Source organism: Diadema antillarum, unplaced genomic scaffold, assembly GCF_040938485.1.
Source record: "Diadema antillarum isolate AM-2024a unplaced genomic scaffold, OU_Dant_1.0 seq00001365_RagTag, whole genome shotgun sequence".
NCBI classification, from domain to species: Eukaryota; Metazoa; Echinodermata; class Echinoidea; order Diadematoida; family Diadematidae; genus Diadema; species Diadema antillarum.
The window spans coordinates 643,830-667,497 of record NW_027272127.1 but is presented as its reverse complement, the minus strand read 5'-3'; the positions used below and the strand labels follow the sequence as shown (position 1 = coordinate 667,497).

The window sequence follows — 23,668 nt, the reverse complement described above, 5'->3', positions numbered from 1 at the left end:
AGACATTCCCAACAAACCACTCCCACCATTCACCACCACCCCCATCACCATCAACCCCTTCCCCCTGATCCAAGCAGAGAAATTCTTCACATGAAACATACTCCTTATCCTAATTTGGTCTGATGTAAGCTTCTGGTCAGCTACATTCTCTCATGTATGTTGGTAGGGAAACTTTGCTTTAGCTTTGTTTTTCCCCAAGATGGGATAGGACACTCACATGCTTCATCTTGCGTGTTTTGATGTCCACCACGCAGACCCGCCCCTTCTCAAAGAAGTGCTTCAGGACCAGGACCGGGTTCAGTTCCCGATTGGCATCTTGGTACCATGCCGTGCTCCCGTGGCCCAGGACCTGCCAATGCAACAAACAAATGTCATAGTGCCGTAAATAACGGTTGATAGCATTCACAATATCAACATCACAAAGTAAGAGAGAACTCAAGTTACATGAAGATTGCTCTGAAATCACTGGTTTGTCTGTCACCATCTGCTAAAACACTGTCCATCATTCTTGGACTTGCAACTCTTACCATCAACTAATATGTGTCATCATATGGCAGAATCATCACAAACTCTTGTGAAATCATATTAGAAGGAAGACTCCAACAGCAGAAGATTATTCAAAATTAAATTCACATATCACGATGATGTGGGTATGTAAGAGTAATTCGGCATAAAAATCATCTATCATTATGCTAACATATTGGGGCTGTTTACATCCATGGAAATTCTCAGCAATATGCCTAAATTCAGCAAAATCTTTACACTACCTTTTCATTTTTCAAATTACCACCAAACCTACTTTACATCAAAACAACAAAGAATTCCAGCTTTTGCAAATTTAGATGAAGATCCGGATCGCATTGAAAGCTTTTTGTCTCATACTATGTACATAGTTTGTTCATTTGTTGTTTTTGATGTCTGAACTAACATTCTCTTTGCATGAAGTTCATGCGTCACTAATGGGTAGTAAAACTGGCTACTTACTTCAGGGAACCCTGCCACAACAAAGAGGGCAAAAACGGACCGAAGTGAGGAGTCTTCAGGCAGCCTCTCGATGCTGTGGCTGATCTGCTGAGCAATGCTAGACTTCCAGTCGGGGTGGCGGCACAGCTTCTGAAGCATTGTGGGTAGCAGCGCTGCCCACTCCAGTCGACTCCTGCCAAAACAACAACAACAAAACAACACTAAATAAAACTGCCTATTAAAAGTTCCTGTTGTCTTGACAACCGCTGACTTTTCAACTTAACCACATTGTTCTGTTTCCCTTTGGTACACAGGTAGGTCAGGGTAAGATTCAGTTACACCATCACGAATCTAGCATTTTCAAGCATTGCTTTTAGTTGGTTCTGTCATATTTCACACTTACTCTTGTATTAAATGGACTGAACAATTTGGTTCTATTACTCATTCAAAAATAAACCTTTTGATATTAAAATATCCATGAATTACTGCATTTATTTCACTTTTTAAAATTATTTTCTACATTTGGACGGGACTTTAATGATTTTCATATGTTTTTGCCCAGTACAAATAAGTACTGTGTTTTGTTGTGAAATACGAAAAATAAATTTTAATCACTTCAGTTCAATTCAATTTACATTTGGCATACTAGACATGAGCTTGTCATGCCTCAAGAAGATGGCTGGTATGAGGACTGAAGCCAGGAGGCTGTCAGAAAGGAGGTTCTGATATGACAAGCTCATTGTTATCCGACTCAAATACAGTGCAGATACACAGAAGAATACATGACTGATCTGGATTCTGTATTACTGGTACATGTATGTATGTTCCCTGATTTCATCTCATACACTATGGGTGTTTGTTTGTTTTCATTTCCATCTGAGAGGATGGCTGGAGAGCCCATATTCAGCTGCAATAGCTGGTCTTCCATGGGGACCAGTTGGATGTAAGGCGGGACCACTTCACCCAATTAAACACCCTGCTCTTTGCGATGAATGAATGAAGCGGGATCTTTTACGTGCATGAGTTGTGACTCCCTCACATATGAGACCCCCATTTTACGTCCTATCAAAGGGACAGAGTGGTTTGCTTCTTTCTTGAGGGGACAGTATGATTACACACAACATTGCTCAGTGAGACTCGGGAATCGAACCTGGGTCCTTTGGAACATGAGGCAGACGCACTACCGACTGAGCTAACTCACCGCCCTGTGTGTGTACATTGTATGTGTAAAGTGTGTGTGTGAATGAAAGCAGAGATAAGTGTTTTCTACATCTCCTCAAAGTTGGGTACCAAACTCACTTCTCCAGACAGGAGGCACCGAACGAGAAGAGGAACTGGATCGTCCCGGTCCCATCCAGCGGCGCTTCCATCACTGCCGTTCCTTCCACCGACAAAGTCGCCCCTTTCACCTCTTCATCTTCCACTGACCCACAATCCTGGGCATCCGATGCTCCCCCGCTCCCTTCCTCCGTACTCTTCCCGGGAGCTCCTTCCTTCTCTTTAACCTCTCCGTCCGTCCTCTCGGTCTCTCCTACGTTTCCAGAGTCAGTATCCCACTGGTTTCCGTCATCCTCTTTGTTCATAGTACTGTTACTTTCTGACTGTTCCTCTTTGTTTTCGGCCGAGGCTTCCTTGGAGGAGCCTTCCGCCCTCTCCTCCCAAGAATCCGGGGGCTCGGGTGTGGAGCGTGGAGTTACTGACTTCAGAGCCAGGTCAGATATCTGGAATATCAAGGATATCATTTACAAGAATATGAGTAATGTACAAATCAGATACCCCAAAATACAAGGAACAATTTAAAGTAAGTATTATAATATGACAGTACATTGAATATCATTGTTTATATGCTAATAAACTGAGTCTTTCACACACCTCCAGTTCAGAACATTTGCCACATACATTGTACCATCGATGTAAACTGCACGAAATGAGCCACACATTGAATGTCTGACAACTGCATGATATTGTGATCATAACATTAACATCCATCAAGATAGAGCAAGAAGTTCCATGCCGATAACTTCTCATCAAACTACCAACCATTCTACAGGCACATCCAATAAAATCACAGCATCTTTGAATGAACACACACACAACACATACACACACTATCACAGAGACATACACACACAGAATGAGAGATTGAAATCAAATCAGTATGGGTAGATTCACTCCTGAGCAAAAACAGTATGTCACACAACAAAATTGCCCCCCCCCCAAAAAAAAAAAAGAAGAAAACAACAACAACAAATAACAAAAACAAAAAAACCCACAAAACACAAAACACAAACAAACAAACCACAATCCACAAAATGTGACTAAAACTGCAAAGCTGTATCAAAGGCTGTGAAGCAGAGATACACATGTATGTTCACCTAACCCTGAACATTTTATACAACCACTTTCCATGCCACTTGCCTACAGTACACAGCATCAGCTTTCTCATCAGTTCAGTTAGATTCTTTTTATTTTGACAAGTCATGAAAAAAAAAAACAATTAAAACATTCTGGATCAAATGTAATTAGATTACCTCTGGTTCTATGCTGGGTAGTAGCTGGCCAAGGAGGCCCATGGAGAGATGTTGGGTGGGGACGTAGTGACCGCTACCTTTCCTGAATTCAAATACAGAGCAAAACAGTGACATTGTAGCGATGAAATGACGAGTAATATCACCTACTGTATGTAGCAGACTGTTTTCAAAGCAATGCTGGAATTTATTAGAAGACAACAGCAAAGATTTAAAGGAGACAAACAGTCAAGACTGAATAAATAGAGTACCAAGTACACTCTTCTGAGTTTGTCATATCTATCTACTTGGTATCTTTCATGTAGCTTTAATAGTCAAATGACAATGACTATCTAGGTTGTACCTATTCATGTCTCCACACATTTACAACAAGTCATTCTTCATACAAAACAAACACAGGTGCTTCTCACTGGTTGAGGTAAACACAGCTTTACAAGGGCAGCAGAATACATTACAAAATTCGATTCGATTCGATTCGATTCGATTCGATTCGATTCGATTCGATTCGATTCGATTCGATTCGATTCGATTCGATTCGATTCGATTCGATTCGATTCGATTCGATTCGATTCGTTTCGTTTCGATTCGATTCGATTCGATTCGATTCGATTCGATTCGATTCAATTCAATTCAATTCAATTCAATTGCTATTTCAATTGCTATTTCAATTGCTATTTTTATAGCTATTGCTATGAAATCAAAAGCTCTTTCAAATTTTGTTTGCTCGGTGATCATTGGCAGGGAAAGTCTTCCAGACTTGAGGAGGTCCTCATCATAGGAATAGAGGCAAGAAGAAAAGCAATGGGGAACAAGGAACTGTTCTAAGTCACATAAACATGGGAGACAAGGGGGGACATGGGAAGGAGAATAAGGGGGAGGAGATTTTGGGGGGAGAAGAAGAGATGGGTTGGGGAAGGGGAAAGGAGGAGGAGAGGGAAGGGGGTTAGTAAAGTGAGGGACAAGGACTATCTTTTGAGAGGGTAAGCAAGTGTGAGAGCTGGTCCCATAGTCCTAACTTTTGTGATGGAGGGGACAGAGGCAAGAGGATGAGGGTAACGAAGCTAGAAATCATTCTAAACCAAGCAAAGGACATGAGGGAAAGGATGGGAAGAAGGGGGTAGGAGGAAGAAGACCTTGGGGAAGAGAAGGGCAGGCAGGGGTGAATTGGGAGGCATTAAATCTGGCAGGAGGACAAGAAGTATGTGAACCAGTCCCTGAAATATCACTCACTGTGCGATGGTGAAGAGTAGCGGCAGGAACTTGTGAATGTTGAGTAGCTCCATGGCAGTCTGGAAGGAGGGGTCACCTCGGCTCTGTCAGAAGAAAACGAATAATGACACATTAGTGGCTGTGAATTCCTTTCAACTCTCGCTCCGTCTCTCTTTGCAATCAATTATAATGACCAATATACCCATCTGTCCCATTTTGGGTTCATCACTTCAATGTCATTACTTTGTGTCAGCATCTTTCAAGACAATTTATCATTGTAATATAATTTTGAATACGTACTAGGTATCAAATGTTGCAACAGATTCAAATTTTACACGCTAATCTCCAGCCTCATCCTTTTTGCATAGATGTAATACCCTACATCAAACCACACAAGACTCTTTTCGTTTGAGCAAGGTAAGGCATCCGCTTTTCATGAATATAACCTACACGTTGTAGTCCATGTAAATGAATATTGCACAGGGTGTGCAACCTGCGATGGCATGGCAAGAATGGAGTTTAAATGTTGGATTTAGACAGTGGCAGGTTTCATTCCAAAACATAGTCAACAACACCAACAATCATGTCAAATTTATAGTGTGGCTTTTGGCAAGTGGGCAGTACACACAGAGTTAGCCCTGCAAACACTCTGAATGCTGAAGCACAAATTTACCAATATACGGCAGAAATCAGACTGTCAAGAATGATTTAAAATATATGAAAATAAAGACAAGTTCAAGAAATTCCTCCCATACAAAAATCATTCCAGGGTAGTGTCTGTGTACGAGCATAATAAGAGAATCTTGTGGTGAAGGCAAATATTATTATGCCTTCCAACATTAAAGGATGACATCATTTCTGGAGATGCATCTTCAAAATAGCTACTTTCACACCATACTCTATTAAAGGAGGGAGTGCAAGCAGTGTAAAGTCTGGCTTACCTTTCCAGCTGGCAACATGGCCGCCAGCAATCCCAACATCCTCTCCTGTGACTGCTCGGCAAAGACTCTCTCGTGGATGCTCATGGAACCCTCCTCCCCATCTTCAGCTGCTGTTGTCATGGAAACCAAATAAGAGCAGTGGATGCATTATCACTTTCACCTGGGTCTGCACGATCAATGGTATCTCCTACAATGTATGTTACTGGCACAATGCTCAGCCTATCTCACAAACTCATCCAGCATAGAGGCAAGCTCATATTCCTACCAAGCACCCCTGCCTAAAAAGAATTCTGGTTGCCATTACTTCATACACATCACTTCAACTCACAAGAAAAACAATGCCACTTCAGACTAACTTGATGAAGCAACTGTCTCTTTTCAATTTTGAAATTCTTTGTAGGGCTTGATCTTTTGACTAAAGAGGAACTGAGCAAATTTGTTTTTTTTTCTTGAACACAAACACACAGACTCATACATAATATACATACTGATATACAAAAACCTACTTCTTCTTGTCATACATGTCATATGTAACACAATGCATTTACACAGTAGTATACATTTTCAATATTGCTACTTCAATCAATGCAAGTGCTGTATGTGACATGTACCACTCTGACATGTTGGGGGGGGGGGGTGGGGAGAAATTGAAACTACCCAAAATCACACACTTTGACAAATTTGTCACTCCAAAGAAATACACTGCAAAAAAAAATCTTGTTCATCATTTTTTCAAAAGCTATCAATATCTGAATAACCATGACAGTACCAGTGGCGTTCATCATTCGAACATTCAGATGGTGGGAATGGCATTTTTAGAATGAACACTTTCATCATACTCCACTCAATGCAGTAGAATAAGAATTCCGACCCACATCACAAAAACAAATCCTGACACAAAAAAAATGCAGTGCTCTACACATGCATATGGTAGTGTTCACAAGAGAGTACTGACTACAAACACAGGCTGCAGAATGCATTTCATTGTGAGACAAGATTTCTAATGTGAAATGGCGCCCTCGCACCAACACTACTCACAGCATGTCAATTCCAGGCTCTCCATGGCCATCTCCACACAGCTCCTCAGCAAAGTCTTGCCCACTTCATACTGGGATTGGGTTAGGCCTCCTGATGGGGTGAAAAAAGACACCACATAATGGACCTGCCAATGTTTTCGCACCCAATGTTCTCTGAAGGTGCGCATGGTGAGGGGTTCCATTTCCATCGGTTTTTAATGCAACACACAAAGTTTCGTTCCTGCATGTCCTGAAAAGGACCTATTTATTTGAAGTTTCAGCCACTATGTTCTATTCCTCTTTACCATGTAGTCAGGGAGATCCTTTATGCAAAAGGAGATCACGAGGGGGGAAGGGGTGGTCTTGAACTAAAGAGCCTACCTTTGCACCGTTTTAGTGTAGCCTCAACATAATCCTGAACTTTAAGATGTTTAAAAGGTCATAAGATCACCCATATGAAACATTACGAGTAATTTTTGTATGATCAGCACCAGCACAATGAACTTGAGTAAAGTTTAGTAATGCTCACCTCACACTACACACTAAATCATCACATTAAAGACAACAATGATAAAAATGATAATTTTCAGTAGGATTTGAATCTCTTGCTGAGAGGTCAGATGATTAATGGGGTATCACAAAATCTCCTGCCATATAAGGGAAAAGCTTAGATCTGGAGCTGAATGAATTTGGCAGTGTTTACCTCTGTCCTGTTGGTCGTAGATAGCTTGGGCCAAGGAGAGAGTGAGAAAGGCAAACTGCAGCCAGGAGTGGAGGTGTGTGTAGTTGTTGAGTTGAGCTGAGTACTGACTTCCTGTATACACTGGAATACAACATGGAAAAAGAGGGGGAAAAAAACAAGTGATAGATGGTGATCTAAATTTTAAATACTTGTACGCTTGTTTACAGATGTAGGCACAGTATAAACATCAGGAGAAAACACCACATCTATTCAGAGGACGAAAATATTTACCAGCAAATTGTGAGCGTACTCTTTACAGTTGCTGCTGCTAAAACTGTCATTACCCTATCATCACCAAAAATGTTTAATCACCATCAACATCATCATAGTCATTATCACCACCACCACTATCAACATCAACACAACTTCTGTCACTATCATCATCATCATCATCACCACCATCATCATTAATATCAGAGGCAGCAGCAAGGACACCATCGTCATCTTCGCTGCCACCATCTTCATCCCCATCACCACAGCCATCAAACAAATACTTCAAAATGGACACCTACAAATTCACATCACAAAGATTCTATCCATGACAGGAATATGGTTATCGAAGCTCTTCTATGTAACAAAGTTGCAAAAACCACCAAAACAAAGACAGAATTATCAAAAATCGAGCAGGGGAAAAAAACTTGGTAAGCATGAAGGATCAATATAAATACTAATCAATGAAAGCCTACTATCACAACTTTGAATGACAGATTGATGAACACTTTCATAATTTCATGACACATCTCTTTAACTTAGCTACCAAGTTAGGTTATATATCCCCATTAGCATTGCATGTATGAGTGCTGACAGAAACACCAAGATGAAAGCTATCTGGGTAAGGCTTCGAGGACGTCTGTCATAAACTCATCACAAAAAAAGCACAGAGAGAAGGAGACTTGCGTATTTAGGGACACATCAGCATATAGACAGATCCAACCTGCCATTACAGTGGTGTCCCATGTGTGCACACATATGCAAATGTATGATTCATATTGCGACCAGCTCGCGCCTGCCGCAAAATATGTGCATCGAGCACATGCACACATGCTTAGGATACTGCAGTAATGGATGATTTTCTGCCAGGTCAGATCGGTCTATAAGCATTCAGAAGAATATTACAAGAATGTTAAACAAATAAACCAAGCACAAGGAGAGCTTTAGTTGAAATTATGGATTCCAGAGAGGCAGGAATAGCACTATTTTCTGAGGGGTACAGACCAGGATTTCATTAATGAGAGATATAAAGTGAAACATTTACGAAGACCATAGAATTGAGAGAGAAAATACTTACACACTCTCATCATTATTTCAGTTGTGTCGTGAAATTCATTGTGGCTGTCAAAATGAATGGAAAATAAAGTCAAGAAATAGATTAACAGCACTTTAGATAAGTCAGGAACACATATCAACAACTGATCAAACGTGGTAACACGTGCAATTGTACCTAAACATAATTATGTTTGTAAGAGATACCTCGGACGCAACATGATGCCGTAACAGTTCCACCAGTTTGACTTACAATGGTATGTAATATTGTTTGGTTGTGGTCAGTCATTTCATATTCACAATGCAGTATGATGAAATCTTCAATCGGCAGGGTCAATTCAGACACTGGTTTATCATCTTTCTTTTCTTTTTCTTTTTTTTTTTTGGTCTGAATTGCCAATGTTTGTGTCAACAATATCTAAATGCTCACCTATGTACAGGGGGTATGCTGCAAAGGAGATGAAACAAAAGTAACATTATCCACAAATTTCTTCACATGATTATTCAACCAAATGTCATTCTTGTACATCAAAAAGTAGCAAAGTTGATAGTTTTGAAAGGAACACAGTCATTGAAATGGGGATTTACAGCCTGTATACATTTTGATAAAGAGCATTAAATTGACCTGAATGAGTTCTCTGTTATGAGTATGACTGTTCATCACAAAAACTGTCCAACTGAAACAAAACATACTGGGATTTTTTTAAAAATAGAGCTCAAGTAAGGGCTTTAAACACTTAGCTATAAAGTCTGTATGTGTGCGTGTGTGTGTGTGCCAAAGTTCTCCCCTTGCAATAAGACTACAATTGAAAATTGCAAAGGCCTGAATACAGAGCAATCCCTGGTGAAATCTTAACTAGTTGACAGGTATTATGTTATTCATCCACACACAAGGCATAAGTTCACAGATGTGACCTCACCTCGATGGATACTGGCCTGTCTCCAGGCAACCATAGCAGAGGTCAAAGTCCTCGCAGACATTACAGTGGTAGCGAGTCCCGACAATCAGTCCATGGCAGCCATCACACTTGTACCTTTAATGCAAGCCCATGAAAAGAGAGAGGAAATAATAAAGCAGCAACATCAAGAGAACTGTGATTTTTGTTTACATACACCTATTTCACAAGACACATACACATATGAAATACATCATATTTATATGGATGGCTGGAAAGATAGATCCATGAACAGACAGATTGATAGATAGACAGATAGATAGATAAATGTAAATAGACAGGCAGATATATAGATAGATAGATAGATAGATAGACAGATAGATAGACTGATAAATTGGTAGATAAATAGACAGATAGATAACAGAGCGATTGATATAAAGATAGACAGAGTCATAGATAGATAGACAGACAGACAGACAGACAGATAGATAGATAGATACAGACATAGATAGATTGACTGATGGATGGATAGATAGATATATACTAGATAGATTGAAAGATGGCTAGATAAACAGCTTGATAAACATTGCTATACATACTATAGATATACATATAGACATGCCCCAACATGATTCATAATTACAATGCTTGGGGGTTTTCGATTTTAGCAATCATATTTAAATCTACATCTCTCATGAACTGACTTTGGGCTGACCATAATGTTACAATAATTTGCATTTCTGAGAAGCAGTATTCACAACTCAGCAGCTAATGTCTTGACCAAACTGGATAGCATGAGGTGTCTTGGTAACTTGGTAGTCATGTCATTGGCAAAGGAAACTTACATGAGATGGACAAGGGGGTGGTCATCAGTGTGTCCCTCAGGCTTTGCTCCTCCTACAAAAAACAAACAAACAAACAAACAAATGGAATGATAATCTAATTATGATTACATAATCTAATCTCCAGGTTTCTTAAATCTGTGCACTAGCTAAGCTATGGAGCAAGTATTCATCTTTACCCTCATCTCTCTGACTAAAGATGTCTCACTCACCATTTACTCTCGATGGTCAATTTGTGGAGGGCTACCATATCCACAAACAAACAGTGTTGTTGTTGTTGTTGTTGTTACTGATTGATTTGGTATTAAAATGGCAATTATCATTGAAAAAGAATAGGTATGCCAACTCTATTTAGAAACTAAATTTGATTCCACATAAACAATTTTTGGTAAAATTGACTAAAATAATTCATACAGGTAAAAGATCAATGACCTACACAATTTGAATAAAGAAAAACAAATAAAAACTAGAAGAGCACTCTGAGAGTGCAGACCTCCGCCAAGCAGCTACTTCCCACCGTGATCTTGCTCTTCCATAGAGATCAGTGATTTCCACCCACTGAAAAATCGCCCGATTTCCCAATATAGAAGCCTTTGTTACGTCATAAACCCTCAGATGCGCAGCGCGCCTTTCCCCAGCAGAAACTAGAGCACGCACTTTAGTGCGCGCATGAAAACCTCAAATATGCGCAGCTTGAACTCCCAAGTTCATTGACCCTACCTGGCAAAATACCGAAAATCCTTCATAAAATCCATAAAAATTTCCAGATCACTACCAAAATTTAATTATTTGTTACTTGTGTCATTCTCAACCTTTCCTGCAAGTTTCATCCAAATCCGTGCACAACTTTTTGAGTTATTTTGCTCAGGGACAAACTAACAAACAAACAAACAAACAAACCAACGGTAACAAAAACATAACCTCCTCCCTTGGCAAAGATAAAAATGCTTAGTCTCAGCTAAAAATACTTGGCTTTAAATTGTAGCAAGTGGAACACCCAGAGTACATTCACATGCTAGTCAGCACAATACATTGCAGCATCAGCTCTCTCTCTATATATATATATATATATTTTTTTTTTTTGGGGGGGGGGGGGGGGTGTGGGAGATCCAAAAACTTCTGGAACCTACTGACCAGAAGTGATAGAACACGTCCACTTAAGACAGTGTTTCTCTTATATCCACTGTCATACCTTTGATGCTCTAAAACTGAGATGGTATTAGGACACATTCACTTTTATTTCTTCTTTTGTTAACATAGTGATGACACAACACCACAAAACTCTGGTATGCCAATAACACATCCACGGAAGTGATGCTGTGTCATGGAGACGGTTACCTTGGCAACAGTTGTAGCAGAAGTCAATGTCCTCACAGACCAAGCATCTGTATCTCTGGCCGAGGAGCTGCACCTCGCACCCGTCACACTTCACATCAATGTCCAGCCGGTCACAGAAGCGCGCCACAAACATGTGCATCGCCTGCAGACGAGAAGAAAGATAGATGAGAGAAAAGATTCAGATCTTCAGCAAGTAATATTTAACCCTACCTGCATTTACAGAATGCTCATTGTTTTCTTACCAGACATACAATGTATGATAAGACATTGCAACAAACACACATGCACACACAAGCACACACACACACACACACACACACACACACACACACACACACACACACACACACACACAAAGGTAACAATCATTATAAGTAAAATGCAGCATAGCAAAATACTTTTTGGCAACTTGATGGGTGCTGATAATCATGTGACAAATGATCAACCAATGAATCAGTCATACAATGGAACATGCATTGAGGGCTTTTTTCCTTACAATGCATCATGTCAACTGGCCTTCTCAGCATCATGCTAAGCGAAATGTCCCCGAGGTTTTGGATACACCTAAAACACGACCAAGAACAAGCCACCCTACCCTCCTCTCCTCTTTGTCGGGATTGCGGCTGATGTCGGCGAACCACGCAGTGAAGACACTGTCACCCTCCAGCTCCTTCATCCACTTCTCACACTGCCTATAGGCCACCATCTGCTGGGTGTAGTTCAGCCTGTCGTGGGCCGTGCTGTCTCGTAGGGTCACGTTGCCACAGGCTATGGGGAGGTATTGGGGGGGGGGGGCAGAGAGATAAGTGGGGAAGGGGAATCCAGGGAGGGGCAAGAAATGAAAAAAATAATATCACAATATTATGTCATTACTTTACAATCTAATCTTCATACAGGTGTGAATGTCACCAGCCCTATCACCATGTTTGTTTTGTTTGATATTTCTTTTTTCTTTTTTTAGGCAGCAAATAGTTCAAGGTAATAAGAAATAAGATGTTAATGCAGTGTGGAATCAAATATGTCACAATGTGATGTCATTACATCTAAATCTAAGCTACACGAAGGTGTAAATATCGCCAGTTATATCATCATAATTGTTTGGGTTTTGTTATGCTGGAAGTAGTTCAATGTAATGTCCTCCCACGGCTGACTAAAGGTTCGCAATGCTGAATGAATGTTGGATGCCCAACATCAAAACCAAACACCAAGTAACCTTTAATAAACAAAGAAGATGTCAAATTTGATGGCTGATGCAGAACAACTACATCAAAAAAGCACTTTTCTCTACGGCCCCTGTAGGACAATTGAAAATTGGATAACTGCCTGGTAACTAAGAAAAGAAAAAGAAAAAACAAACAAAATTAAATGAGACCGGAAGGCTTAACACATGAAAGGTCCAAAGGAATAAGGATTTTAAAGGAGAGCTTTACAGGGTTAACAAAACAAAGGTCCAAAGAACAATGAGTTTAAGGGTTGAAAATGGAGGGGTTCACAAAAGAAAAGTCCAAAGAAAAAAAAAAATCACTCTAAAGGTCAAGAATGGAGGGGTTGATAAAAGAAAGTTCCTAAGAAATAATGAGTTTAAAGGTTGAGAATGGAGGGGTTAACAAGAAGAAAGGTCCAAAGATATAATGAGTCTTAAGGTTGAGAATGGAAGGGTTTACCCTCTCCCTAACATGTTTAAAATGTAGAGTGCAAATGGTGGGTCACTAGGAGCACTGTATGAAGCAATTCTGAACATATAACAATATGTACTGTATGTACAATACTAATTGGTTGTATTTCCTTCAGGACATTGAAAACAAACAAACAAACAAACACACAAACAAACAAACAAACAGAGATGACATTTGAAATTCACACACTTTTTGGCACTGGGGCCCCCACAGGGGCAACCTGCACATTTTGAAAAAAAAAAAAAAAAAAACTTTTGTCTTGACCTGTCTCTAAGAATGATTCATGCAGTTTGGTGAATACCTGATGATGAGGTATGTACCTGAAGCAGTTTGTACATAACAACTCAACTTTGTGTGTTCCCTTCCCCCTTTACAAAGTTTCCTCACAGGTTTGGTCAAAATGCCACTATGCGTTTCCAAAAAAAGAAAACTACATGTAACATGAAAAATGGTCTTGGGATGACGCACAGCGGTCAACAGACAGTCAACAACTGACTGGAATCCTCACACCTCAGATGAAATAAAATTTAACGTTTTGAATGTCGGCTTACTCCTTGCTGTGTCCATGAGGAGACTGGGAGCACTGATGCTTGCCACAAACTGCCAGTCGCTGGGGTCCCACGACACGTCCAGGAGCTGCAGCAAGAGGTTCAGGATGCAGCTGAAGGCGGCTTTGCTCTCCCTTAGTGTGAGTTACCATGAGAGCAAAAAAACAGGAAGAGGAGTTGTCAAGTGACTGACAAGTGTGGGGCTCAAAACTTACAGGAGATGGGGACAGGGAGAGCATGAGTAACCACAAAGAAGGAATAGGGAAGGAGAAGGGGATATGAAAAACACTCTCCTTAAAGGGATGGTACAGCAATGGTGGAGGCGAGGATTAGGCTTTTAACTTTTTGTAAGATTCCAAGAAACCACTTAGGAAATACAGTAGTACAAAGCATGCCATTCTAAGACAAATTCAAAGTTTATTTGATGAAAATCAGTTTTCAAATGGCTGAGACATTCAAGAACAAAGTAAAATAAAGTGATCACAATAAAAGGTGGGTCCCACCATTCATTATAATCGCTCTATTTTGCGTATCTCAGCCATTTCAAGAGCAATTTTCATCAAATAAACCCTGAATTCCTCTTGGAATTACATGCTCTTTCATATTTCATAAGAGGTTTGTCATTATCTAACCCAACAATGTTAGAAACCTGGAATTTGGTCTCAACCAAAACTATACGATCCCTTTAAGGTCTAATCCTCTACAAAGACTGCTCTGATCTGGATTCCATTTCAAAGGAGCAGTTTACAGAGTCACACAAAAAACAATGATAAATTTCAGTTTCCATGGTACAAATTGTAGCTGCTGGGTAACAAATAAAGTACTGCCACAGTAACTGGATCTCTCTTTTGAAATATAACCTTAGGCCACTGTGTCCATTGCCATTGCTGGTATCTACAATGAAATAGATATTGAATATGAACAAATTTTTAATTTTCATTCTCTTGTACTCGTAAACTTTCTGCCCAGAACAAGAATTACCAAATTTAGCTACCAGCATTTGGCAGCAAAAATCACAGCCACCTAGCAAAGCGCCTTCCGAGGAAGCTCATGTGTCCATGTTTCGCACTGGCTGAAGTGACTAACTAGATTACTCATGTACTGAAGTATTTAAGTAGAAGTCGTGCACAGGTTAGGTTTTCTCCCAGTCATAACTGTCACTGCTAACATTAAAATGAAGGGAGAAAAAAAAAGAAGACAATGAGTGGGCAAGAAATGATGCTCCTCCGATATACACTCATTTGGATCACAAAATTACTTACTCGGTTGAAAGGTCGGCATTTTCCGCCCTGACTTCTGTGACGAGCTGCCTGACAAATTGGTAGTAAGCTGAGCGGACCTTGTTCTCCAGCTCCAAGCCACAACCCTCAAGCCTGGAGGCATAGTGCCTAGAAGAGTAAAAAATGGTGAACTTACACAATGTATCTCATTCAACATCAAGCCCATTAGAAGAGGTGTGCTAAATGGAACGGATACCACACACACAAACTCTTTTAAAAATGTACCCCTTATCAAAAGTCCCCTTTTTATACTATTTGATCCTCATTTATTCATCGAAGAATTCATACTTCCCTTATTCACTCAATAAAAGGATGATATTCATCCGTATATGTGTATGGATACACTCCATCAACCATCTTCAGGTCATCTTAATGTTATGACAATATACTACTTTTGCATATTCATCAACAAGCCAATTAAGACAGTCATCTACTAGTTCATTTATTCATTCATCTCAGCTTTCCTTTCATTAATCCTGTTATTCACTCATTAATGGTAAACATACAATTGTGGCAAATACCTTTCCATCAGTGCATTATATTACCACAAGGTTTTAGTCCTGATCAAAATATCAAAACAGAACACACAGTAATCTCCCTCTGTGTCATTATGGTATGTACATTATGTATATATGATCACAACACAGTTGTACATGTACCTATGTAAGGATAAAAACTAGCACCACAAGATACGGCTTGTATGGATGCAAGTGCTTGTCAAAATATCACACTTTTGGACCGGATGCCCCTAAAGTCTACCTGTGTGCAAGGCATAGCTGCATGCAGCCTCGGGACTTAAAACTCACGTTGGGGGCGCCCCGCCGACTTGGCGCTGGAGCAGCATGTCCTTGAGGAAGAGGACGCAGAGGACGTGGAAGATGTTTGGGTGGTTGTGTGCCGTCAGGAAGTCGCTGGCGAGTTGGTAGACCTCGGACACCCTGCGGGCACTCTGAACCCTGGTCTGGAGAATAGCTTGCACCCTGGAGGTAAGACATAAACCAAGAAAGAAAGATTATGGAATGACAGAGCAGAGGTTTTAATAATCTAAAGGACAGCCCCTGGAAAGCATCCTCAATGTTGTGCATAAACATATCTAGAAAGGTAGTGATTCTTGATGGGAAAAAAAGCCACACATATACATGTACTGTCCCTAGGGTAACAAGACCTCATACCTAAAAGATCATGAATTTTCAGGAGAGGCAAACAACTTTTTAATTTCAGAAACTCTTTCGCAAATTAACATCAGCGTTGACGTCAAATAAAGTAAAAAAAAATTGTTTTGGAATACATTAATAATTGCAATGTTTTAAAACTCAAATCAGCATGTTTGATATTTTACATCGAGTAAGGTTTTTGACTATATGCTGGTTGAGACATGAGGTCATGTCATCCCACTGACGTTACATTCTAAGTTGACAAAATGCATGAACTTACCTTTTATGGTCAAGATGGGGGTTCTTGATGAAGTCTAGCACCAGCTTGAACTCTGGGTAGTTGCTGAGAACAGTCTCCTCTTCAACAGGGCCCTGCTTTCAACAAGATATGGACATCTGGTATAAGAATCATACTCTCTAAAAGTGCTCAAAGTCACCTCGAACCAACAGCTACCTCCTTTCATTTCATTCCACTCTTCCTTGCTAACCAAAATGTAAAATAAAACAACATTTCTACCGCTTTTTTGCTTTTGTGTTTTCAATAATGAACGAGATGCATCCCAAATCAAGTACTAGTACATGTAGCAGGTTGGGATGAAAACATAATTATTATCTTGCACTATTGGCCATAATTTTGCAAGAGGGTACACAACACCATTCCTAAAAAAGACCAATATGTATTTTAAGCCTGATTATTTCTAGCCTGATTAACTTGTCATATTGATCAACGTCTCTGCTGGTCAGTAACTATCCAAACCAGCCGTCCAGACTTTGAGCCAATTTGACAGAGAGACACTGTTAAGTGATGGTATAGTACTGGTGGAGATGAGGATTGGGCTTTCAACTTTTTGCGAGATACCAAGAAACCACTTATGAAATAGTATAGGACATACCATTCTCAGAGAAATTCAAAGTTAATTTGATGAAAATCGGTTTTGGAATGGCTGAGACATCAAAAAAGGAAGGATATCAAAGCGATCGTAATGAAAGGTGGGTCCCACCTTTTATTAGGATTGCTATGTTTTGGATATCTCAGCCATTTCAAAGCCAATTTTTATCAAATAAAAGTTGAATTCCTCTTGGAATTACATGTTCTTTCTTATTTCGTAAAGAGTTTCTCATTATCTCACCAAAAATTTTTTGGAAACCTGAAATTAGGTCTCAACCAAAACTATACGATCCCTTTAAGCACAATCACTGTACTGTTGTGGCTTCTCCACATGGCAGACCATTCTGGTCGTGCCTGAAAAGACATCAATGAATGACGGCAAACGGACTGGACACAGGACTAAAGACAAATTCTCACCGGAAAGCCCTCGTGGTCCGTGGTGACGCTAGCTGTGGACAGGCTCCTCAGCACCAGGCCTTTGTTTGGCTATTCAAATGAAAAATTTCATTTCATTTCATTTTATTTAATTTCCAACAAAAGTATACATTACAATATGACATTTGCGTACATAAAAAAAAATATAAAAAAATTAGAGTACAGTGTGACTTCTGCATATTCAAGTGAAATTAACGCAGATCGTTTTTTTACAATAAACATATATTGAACATGGGACTTTATATCGGCATAAACCATTATTCTCTCACGTTTTTTTTTTTCCTTCTTTATGTTGTATTCTCACATTGAAATCTTGATAATTCCTCATTACATTTTGAGCACCTAGGAGGAGTTTGTGAATTGCAAATTGGCATATAGAGAAAAATATATCTGCTTATATCCACAAAACAGGAAATGTACTGAAATCATCTCAAAAGCTCATCTTTACAAAGTCATGGAGCACAGCACCATAAAATTTGATCAAATTGTACACAAAAAAGAACACATCTCTTTCCATTAAAACTACTTTCACTGCTGTTCTTATGCAATAACTTAAGTTTTGAGTGCTGGAAACTTACTGAATGTGACTGCACACTGCACACGTGATCATTGCCTGCATATACGGAAAAGGTACTAAAGTTGTATCTTGTAATAGAATTTGCTTTTTGTGGCAGTTAAAGGACAAGTTCACCTTCATAGACATGTGGGTTGAGTGAATGCAGCAATATTAGTAGAACACATCAATGAGAGTTTGAGGAAAATCGGACAATCCGTTCAAAAGTTATGAATTTCTGAAGTTTCTGCTCAGTCACGGCTGGATGAGAAGACTACTATAGCTTGTGATGTCATATGAGTATAACTATATAAAGAAAGTATAAAGAAAATTCAAGATATTCTCACTTTTCTCACATAATAAAAGAACACTCGACTTCTCTCTTTCAGAAGTCAGGGGAAATAATATTACCCCTAACATAAGTCAGTAACATGTCGAAGAAATGTGCACTTTATTCAAAAAGTCAAGTTTTGTGAAATTCTCTTTTTATTTTCCTTATATTGTTGTACGCATGAGACATCATGCACTGTAGTAGTCTTCTTCTCCAGCAGTGATTGCACAGATACTTTAAAAATTCATAACTTTTGAACGGATTGTAGGATTTTCCCCAAACTTTCACTGATGTGTTCTACTAATATTGTTGCTCTCACTCAATCCACATGACAGTACACAATTGTATATGAAGGTGAACTTGTCCTTTAAGGAGGTAGGTGAATGCTTGAAAGCAAGCAACCACAGAACCAACAGCTTTCAAATGCCTCTGAAGGACAAGGCAATGGGGACGAGGGGCTCAGATCACCACAGCCAGAGAGGGGACTTGAACCACAAACCTCAAGACTGATGGTTCATTTCCTCATCCACTGAACCACAACAGCTCATTAATGAGTGAGGTTCGTACCTTGGATTTTTGCTCGCGTCTGGTCAGAGGTGGAAACTGGAGGAGAAAGAGAGCCTTTTCTCTGCACACATTGACTGTCACAAGAAAAGAAAGAGAAGGAATAAAACAATAGATTCAAATAAATATTCACAAGGGTCACTGCCTCTCAACTTGGTTGCAAAACCTCAAGTAAAACAATGGTAGATGCTCCTAGAATGTTTGAGATTTTGTGTGTATCAACTTCTCCAACCTGTCTACCATATGCAAATCTTCTTCAACATCTCCTCCTCCTCCTCCTCCTCCTCCTCCCCAATTCCTTCATTTCTTCTTCCTACCGCTGGATGCGGCTGGCTGATTCCCTCTTACTGACTTTTGTTGGCTGTGTGGGGTCGGTGTGAATCACGCCAGTTTCCCAACAGGGGAATGAGATGAAACATGCCATCGTATCTGCATCATACTCTTTGCCAGAGGGCAAGCAGAACCTTCTTATTATTTATCAATATATGCTATGAATCATCAACTGACGAACTAAAGGCAGTTGACGTTTTTAGAAAGGTTCTCAAACTTAACTGTGTCTGGATGATAATCAACTGCTGTTCATCTACAATCTTTGATATATATATGTGACCCTGCACCACAAAACAAACAAAAAGTCGCCAGACATGGATTTTTAGTTAAGGACAGATTCTAAAAGGGCAGACTCTAAGCTTTAAAATGGTGTATAACTCAATTCAAATGGACACTCCTAACATATCTAAATATTGGAAAGAAAGCGCTCACTTTGGAAAGTGCGAATCGAGAAAAGAGGCTCTGAAGTACAGGGTCTATCTGTCTATTCAAGCGTTTAATCTTTACCAAACCGTGCTAGCTATTGCGATGAATGGGACATAAAACAGGATGTAAACCACTGGAGCAACAACAATGAAGGGATTATCAGATTAAATTGAAATTGAGCATGCTCTATTGAAACATTCTGTCCGTGATTAATACCACCTCTCAAAGCAGTAGTGTTATCCTTTCAAAAGTTATCAGACTTGAAAGTGAAGAGTTTGCAAAGGGTTATCAAGAAATGAAAAGGGGCCTCTTAGACATACCTGATCTCACTACTCTTCAAAAAAGGGTTGTAGAAAGACTACTGAAAAAAATGCACTTTCCCATTCATTTCATGATCCCAAACTCAAGAATAATGTAGAAGAAGAATAGCTCTTTCAGAAAATATGGAAAACTCAAAATTGACTTGGTTGACCCATTTCACCTTTCTTGAGTTGTCACGTGAAGTCAAGGGGTGCCACTTTTTGTTTGTTTTGTGGTGCACGGTCACATAATCTACTCATGTACATAGCTGCACACATCATACATCTGAAATTTGCTCTGACATTATAGTTTACGCAAACACACATACATTACCACAATCTACTTTGCATGATCAATAAAATGAACTTTTGAGCCTTACTTCAAATTCTCAATTTTGTTCTTCACACTTAGTGAAGACCTGTTTTCATGTTTGCATTTTATTCTATCTTTATACATGTACATCCAATTACTTAAAAGTTTATTTTCTGCTGTGTTTTTATCAATCACGATATAACAAAGAAATAAAGCACAATCCACGAAAATATGATTTCTAGCAAAATATATCAGCAGGAACATACAAGATCTACAATGTATCCCTGTAATGAAGGCATATTTCTAGAAGCATCTCTCTCTCTGTAGTCCTACTCTGAAAGTATTGGGGCATTTCTCTCCCTTGTCCCTGTTTTTAAGGTAAATAACTACAGGTATCTCTTTCTATCCCTGTCTTGGAGGTATATTTCTTGATGCACCTCTCTCTGTTCCTGCCCTTGGAATATATATCTTGGCGCATCTCTTAATACAACTCACCTATTTTGGAGATTAAGAACTTGGGGCATCTCTAATTGCATTTTGGAGGTATTAATCTTGGAGTATCTCTCACTATTGCCATTTACGAGGTATTAATCTTGGAGTATTTCACACTATCCCAGCTATCGAGGTATATTTTTGAGGTATCTCTGTCCATCCCTGTTCTGAAGGAATATATATTGGGGCATCTTTCCCTCTCTCTGTTTTGGAGATATATATATTTGGGCATCTTCCTCTATCCCTGATTTAGAAATATATAACTAGGGGCATCTGCTATCCCTGTTTTGAAGCTATATTTCTTGAGACATCTCTCTCTATCCCAACTCTGGGGGTACATATATCTTGGGACATCTCTCACTATCCCTGTTTTGGACATATATAACTTGGGGCATCTCATTCTATCTCTATTTACGACAAATATTTCTTGACGCATATCCCTCTATCCCTGCTTTGGAGGTTTATATCTTTTAAGTCTCTCTCTCTTACCTGGATGATCCGGGTTAAAATTGCTGCTGGGGGTGGGGGAGGAAGCTTTCTTCTTCTCCTCCTCACAGACATACAACTGTCGTAAATTGGCCTTGGGGAGGAAAACAAAGACAGGAAATTATCACTTGAATAGATAGAACATTGTGATTAATAGATAGTACTTTTTTGTGAATGATTTTGTTTCTGCATTGGAGACATGATTGCAGTACACAAATCATGATACACTGCACATCAAAAGTGAGATAATGACATATATATGAAGTACTGTAAAACGAGGAATTTTCGCGTGCATTTTAATTTCGCGAATTTCGCGAGCGCCAAGATTCGCGAAATTAAAATGCACGCGAAAGTTCTTGTCTACACTATATGCATTGAATGCCAGTGGCAGTTTGCGAAAATTTCATGCCGCCAAAAAGGCCGTCGGCTCCAATTCGCGAAAAATTCATGCCGCGAATATATCATGTTTTACAGTATATCGATCTAGTAAAATAATCATTGCAAAATATCTGAATAATCAAATTCGAAAACATCATACAATCCTAGTACAGGACAATTCTTAGCAAGCATACAAATGTATGTGGTTTACACTTTGGGACTTCCACTTTCACATTCTGAAAAAAAAAATCACCTCTCTTGGTAGTCACTATCACACAAGTAGAGAGGGGAAATGTCAGAAAAAAAATAAGATCTGAAAAGACAAAACAAAAGAGAAAGGTCTTGAGATGAGGCATATCAATGCTTGACACAGTTGTATGTACCAGGGAACCTATAAAACTTAATGAGTATAAATCATTTCTTCAGTTCAATATTGCTGAAATTTTCACCGTTATCTGCTGTCCCACATGACCCAATCGAGGAGGACCATGTGAAAATAAAAGTAGAAATCCCTTCAAGACAAACATCTGGACAAAACACATGCGATGGGAGAAAGAGAGAGAGTCTTACCAGAAAAGGACGCAGTCCCTCAGCCGTGCGGAACGCATACAGTATCTCATCGGTTACTGGGATGGGTTTAATATTGTCCTCACCACCAACTGTAAAAATAAATAAATAAAAATACAGATAGAATATAGATAAAACAGAATATTGGCTCTCTTGATTCTCAATGCATACAATAAATGATGCATGCTTTCATCGCTCCATACCATGAACAGTACGATAAGAAAAGTGTGCTCTCAGAGCTACATTTAGCACAGATATTCTTTCTGTCTTTTGCTCTTTATTCAGCTTGTCTCCTAGATGATAATTGCTTCTCTAAAGTCAACTACATGATTTTAAGACAAGGGAGCATCAACAGAAGGGCTTATTGTGCAACCACATTCATACTTGCACCTCTCTGTCTTTTCACACACAAAAAAATACATATGACACATCTCAGTGGGGCTATCAAAACTTCACTATTGTTTATATCTCTGTGATTAATACATGTATGTTTGTTTGCAAATACACATTTGTTTGCAAATATGTCTGTGTGTATCTTTTCCTCCCTTGGATGGTGAATGAATGGAATGAAAATAGCAAGCAAATGTAAAGCTTTGATGGTGATATAATGCTCACCGTGGGAGTCAATGAACTCCCTGAGGGAATGAGAGTGCCAGAGCAGGGCACCGAAGACAGCCTGGACCGCCCGGGTGATGACCGGTCCACCCATGCTGGGGGTCTGGCCCTTGCTGCGGCACTCCTCTACAAACAGGCGCGCTGTCTCCCTCAGGGCCACGTCCTCGTCGTCCTCCTCCTCCTGGTCTCGGTTGCCCCCGGAGGTATCCTTCGCTCCACCATTCTCCTCTACCTGCGAACCCTCAGCGACGCGCTGCAAGAATGCATGCACTTTGCTTCCAACAGGAACCAGACTCTGTCAAAGATCGTGAGGGAGAAATACAAGTTCATACAGTAGTGCTAGTCTTGTCATATTCCCTTCCTCCATCTCATCATCTGTCTACAAATCAATCCATCTCTCGCTCTCTTCTCACAAATGCAATGCATGTATTCGTGTTTTCATCTCTCTATTAATCTATCTCTTACTCTCTTCTCACACACATACATATACACACATTCTCAAAATGTTCGCATAAACTGTACATTTTAGCATCCAACAGGGCAATGATATCAGATTGAGGTAGTGATTCAAAAGACATGATCTTGTCATTCACT

The 23,668-nt window shown here is 39.6% G+C and overlaps 1 protein-coding gene across 1 annotated transcript in view; it reads right to left on the bottom strand.

The window, feature by feature from the left end:
* LOC139708660 (zinc finger ZZ-type and EF-hand domain-containing protein 1-like) overlaps positions 1-23,668 on the bottom strand; it is a 77,969-nt gene that overhangs the window by 14,816 nt on the left and 39,485 nt on the right. The window contains exons 33-54 of the mRNA XM_071620594.1: positions 23,075-23,369; positions 22,463-22,551; positions 21,518-21,608; positions 19,172-19,245; positions 17,703-17,771; positions 16,677-16,768; positions 16,049-16,222; positions 15,225-15,350; positions 13,966-14,096; positions 12,334-12,506; positions 11,739-11,880; positions 10,404-10,455; positions 9,583-9,696; positions 8,688-8,731; positions 7,361-7,480; positions 6,680-6,769; positions 5,638-5,751; positions 4,722-4,797; positions 3,495-3,576; positions 2,263-2,684; positions 985-1,156; positions 218-349 (exon numbers count right to left, since the gene is read on the bottom strand). Of these exons, the coding sequence (XP_071476695.1) occupies positions 218-349; positions 985-1,156; positions 2,263-2,684; positions 3,495-3,576; positions 4,722-4,797; positions 5,638-5,751; positions 6,680-6,769; positions 7,361-7,480; positions 8,688-8,731; positions 9,583-9,696; positions 10,404-10,455; positions 11,739-11,880; positions 12,334-12,506; positions 13,966-14,096; positions 15,225-15,350; positions 16,049-16,222; positions 16,677-16,768; positions 17,703-17,771; positions 19,172-19,245; positions 21,518-21,608; positions 22,463-22,551; positions 23,075-23,369 (2,874 nt within the window). The remainder of the gene's footprint in view (positions 1-217; positions 350-984; positions 1,157-2,262; positions 2,685-3,494; positions 3,577-4,721; positions 4,798-5,637; positions 5,752-6,679; positions 6,770-7,360; positions 7,481-8,687; positions 8,732-9,582; positions 9,697-10,403; positions 10,456-11,738; positions 11,881-12,333; positions 12,507-13,965; positions 14,097-15,224; positions 15,351-16,048; positions 16,223-16,676; positions 16,769-17,702; positions 17,772-19,171; positions 19,246-21,517; positions 21,609-22,462; positions 22,552-23,074; positions 23,370-23,668) is intronic.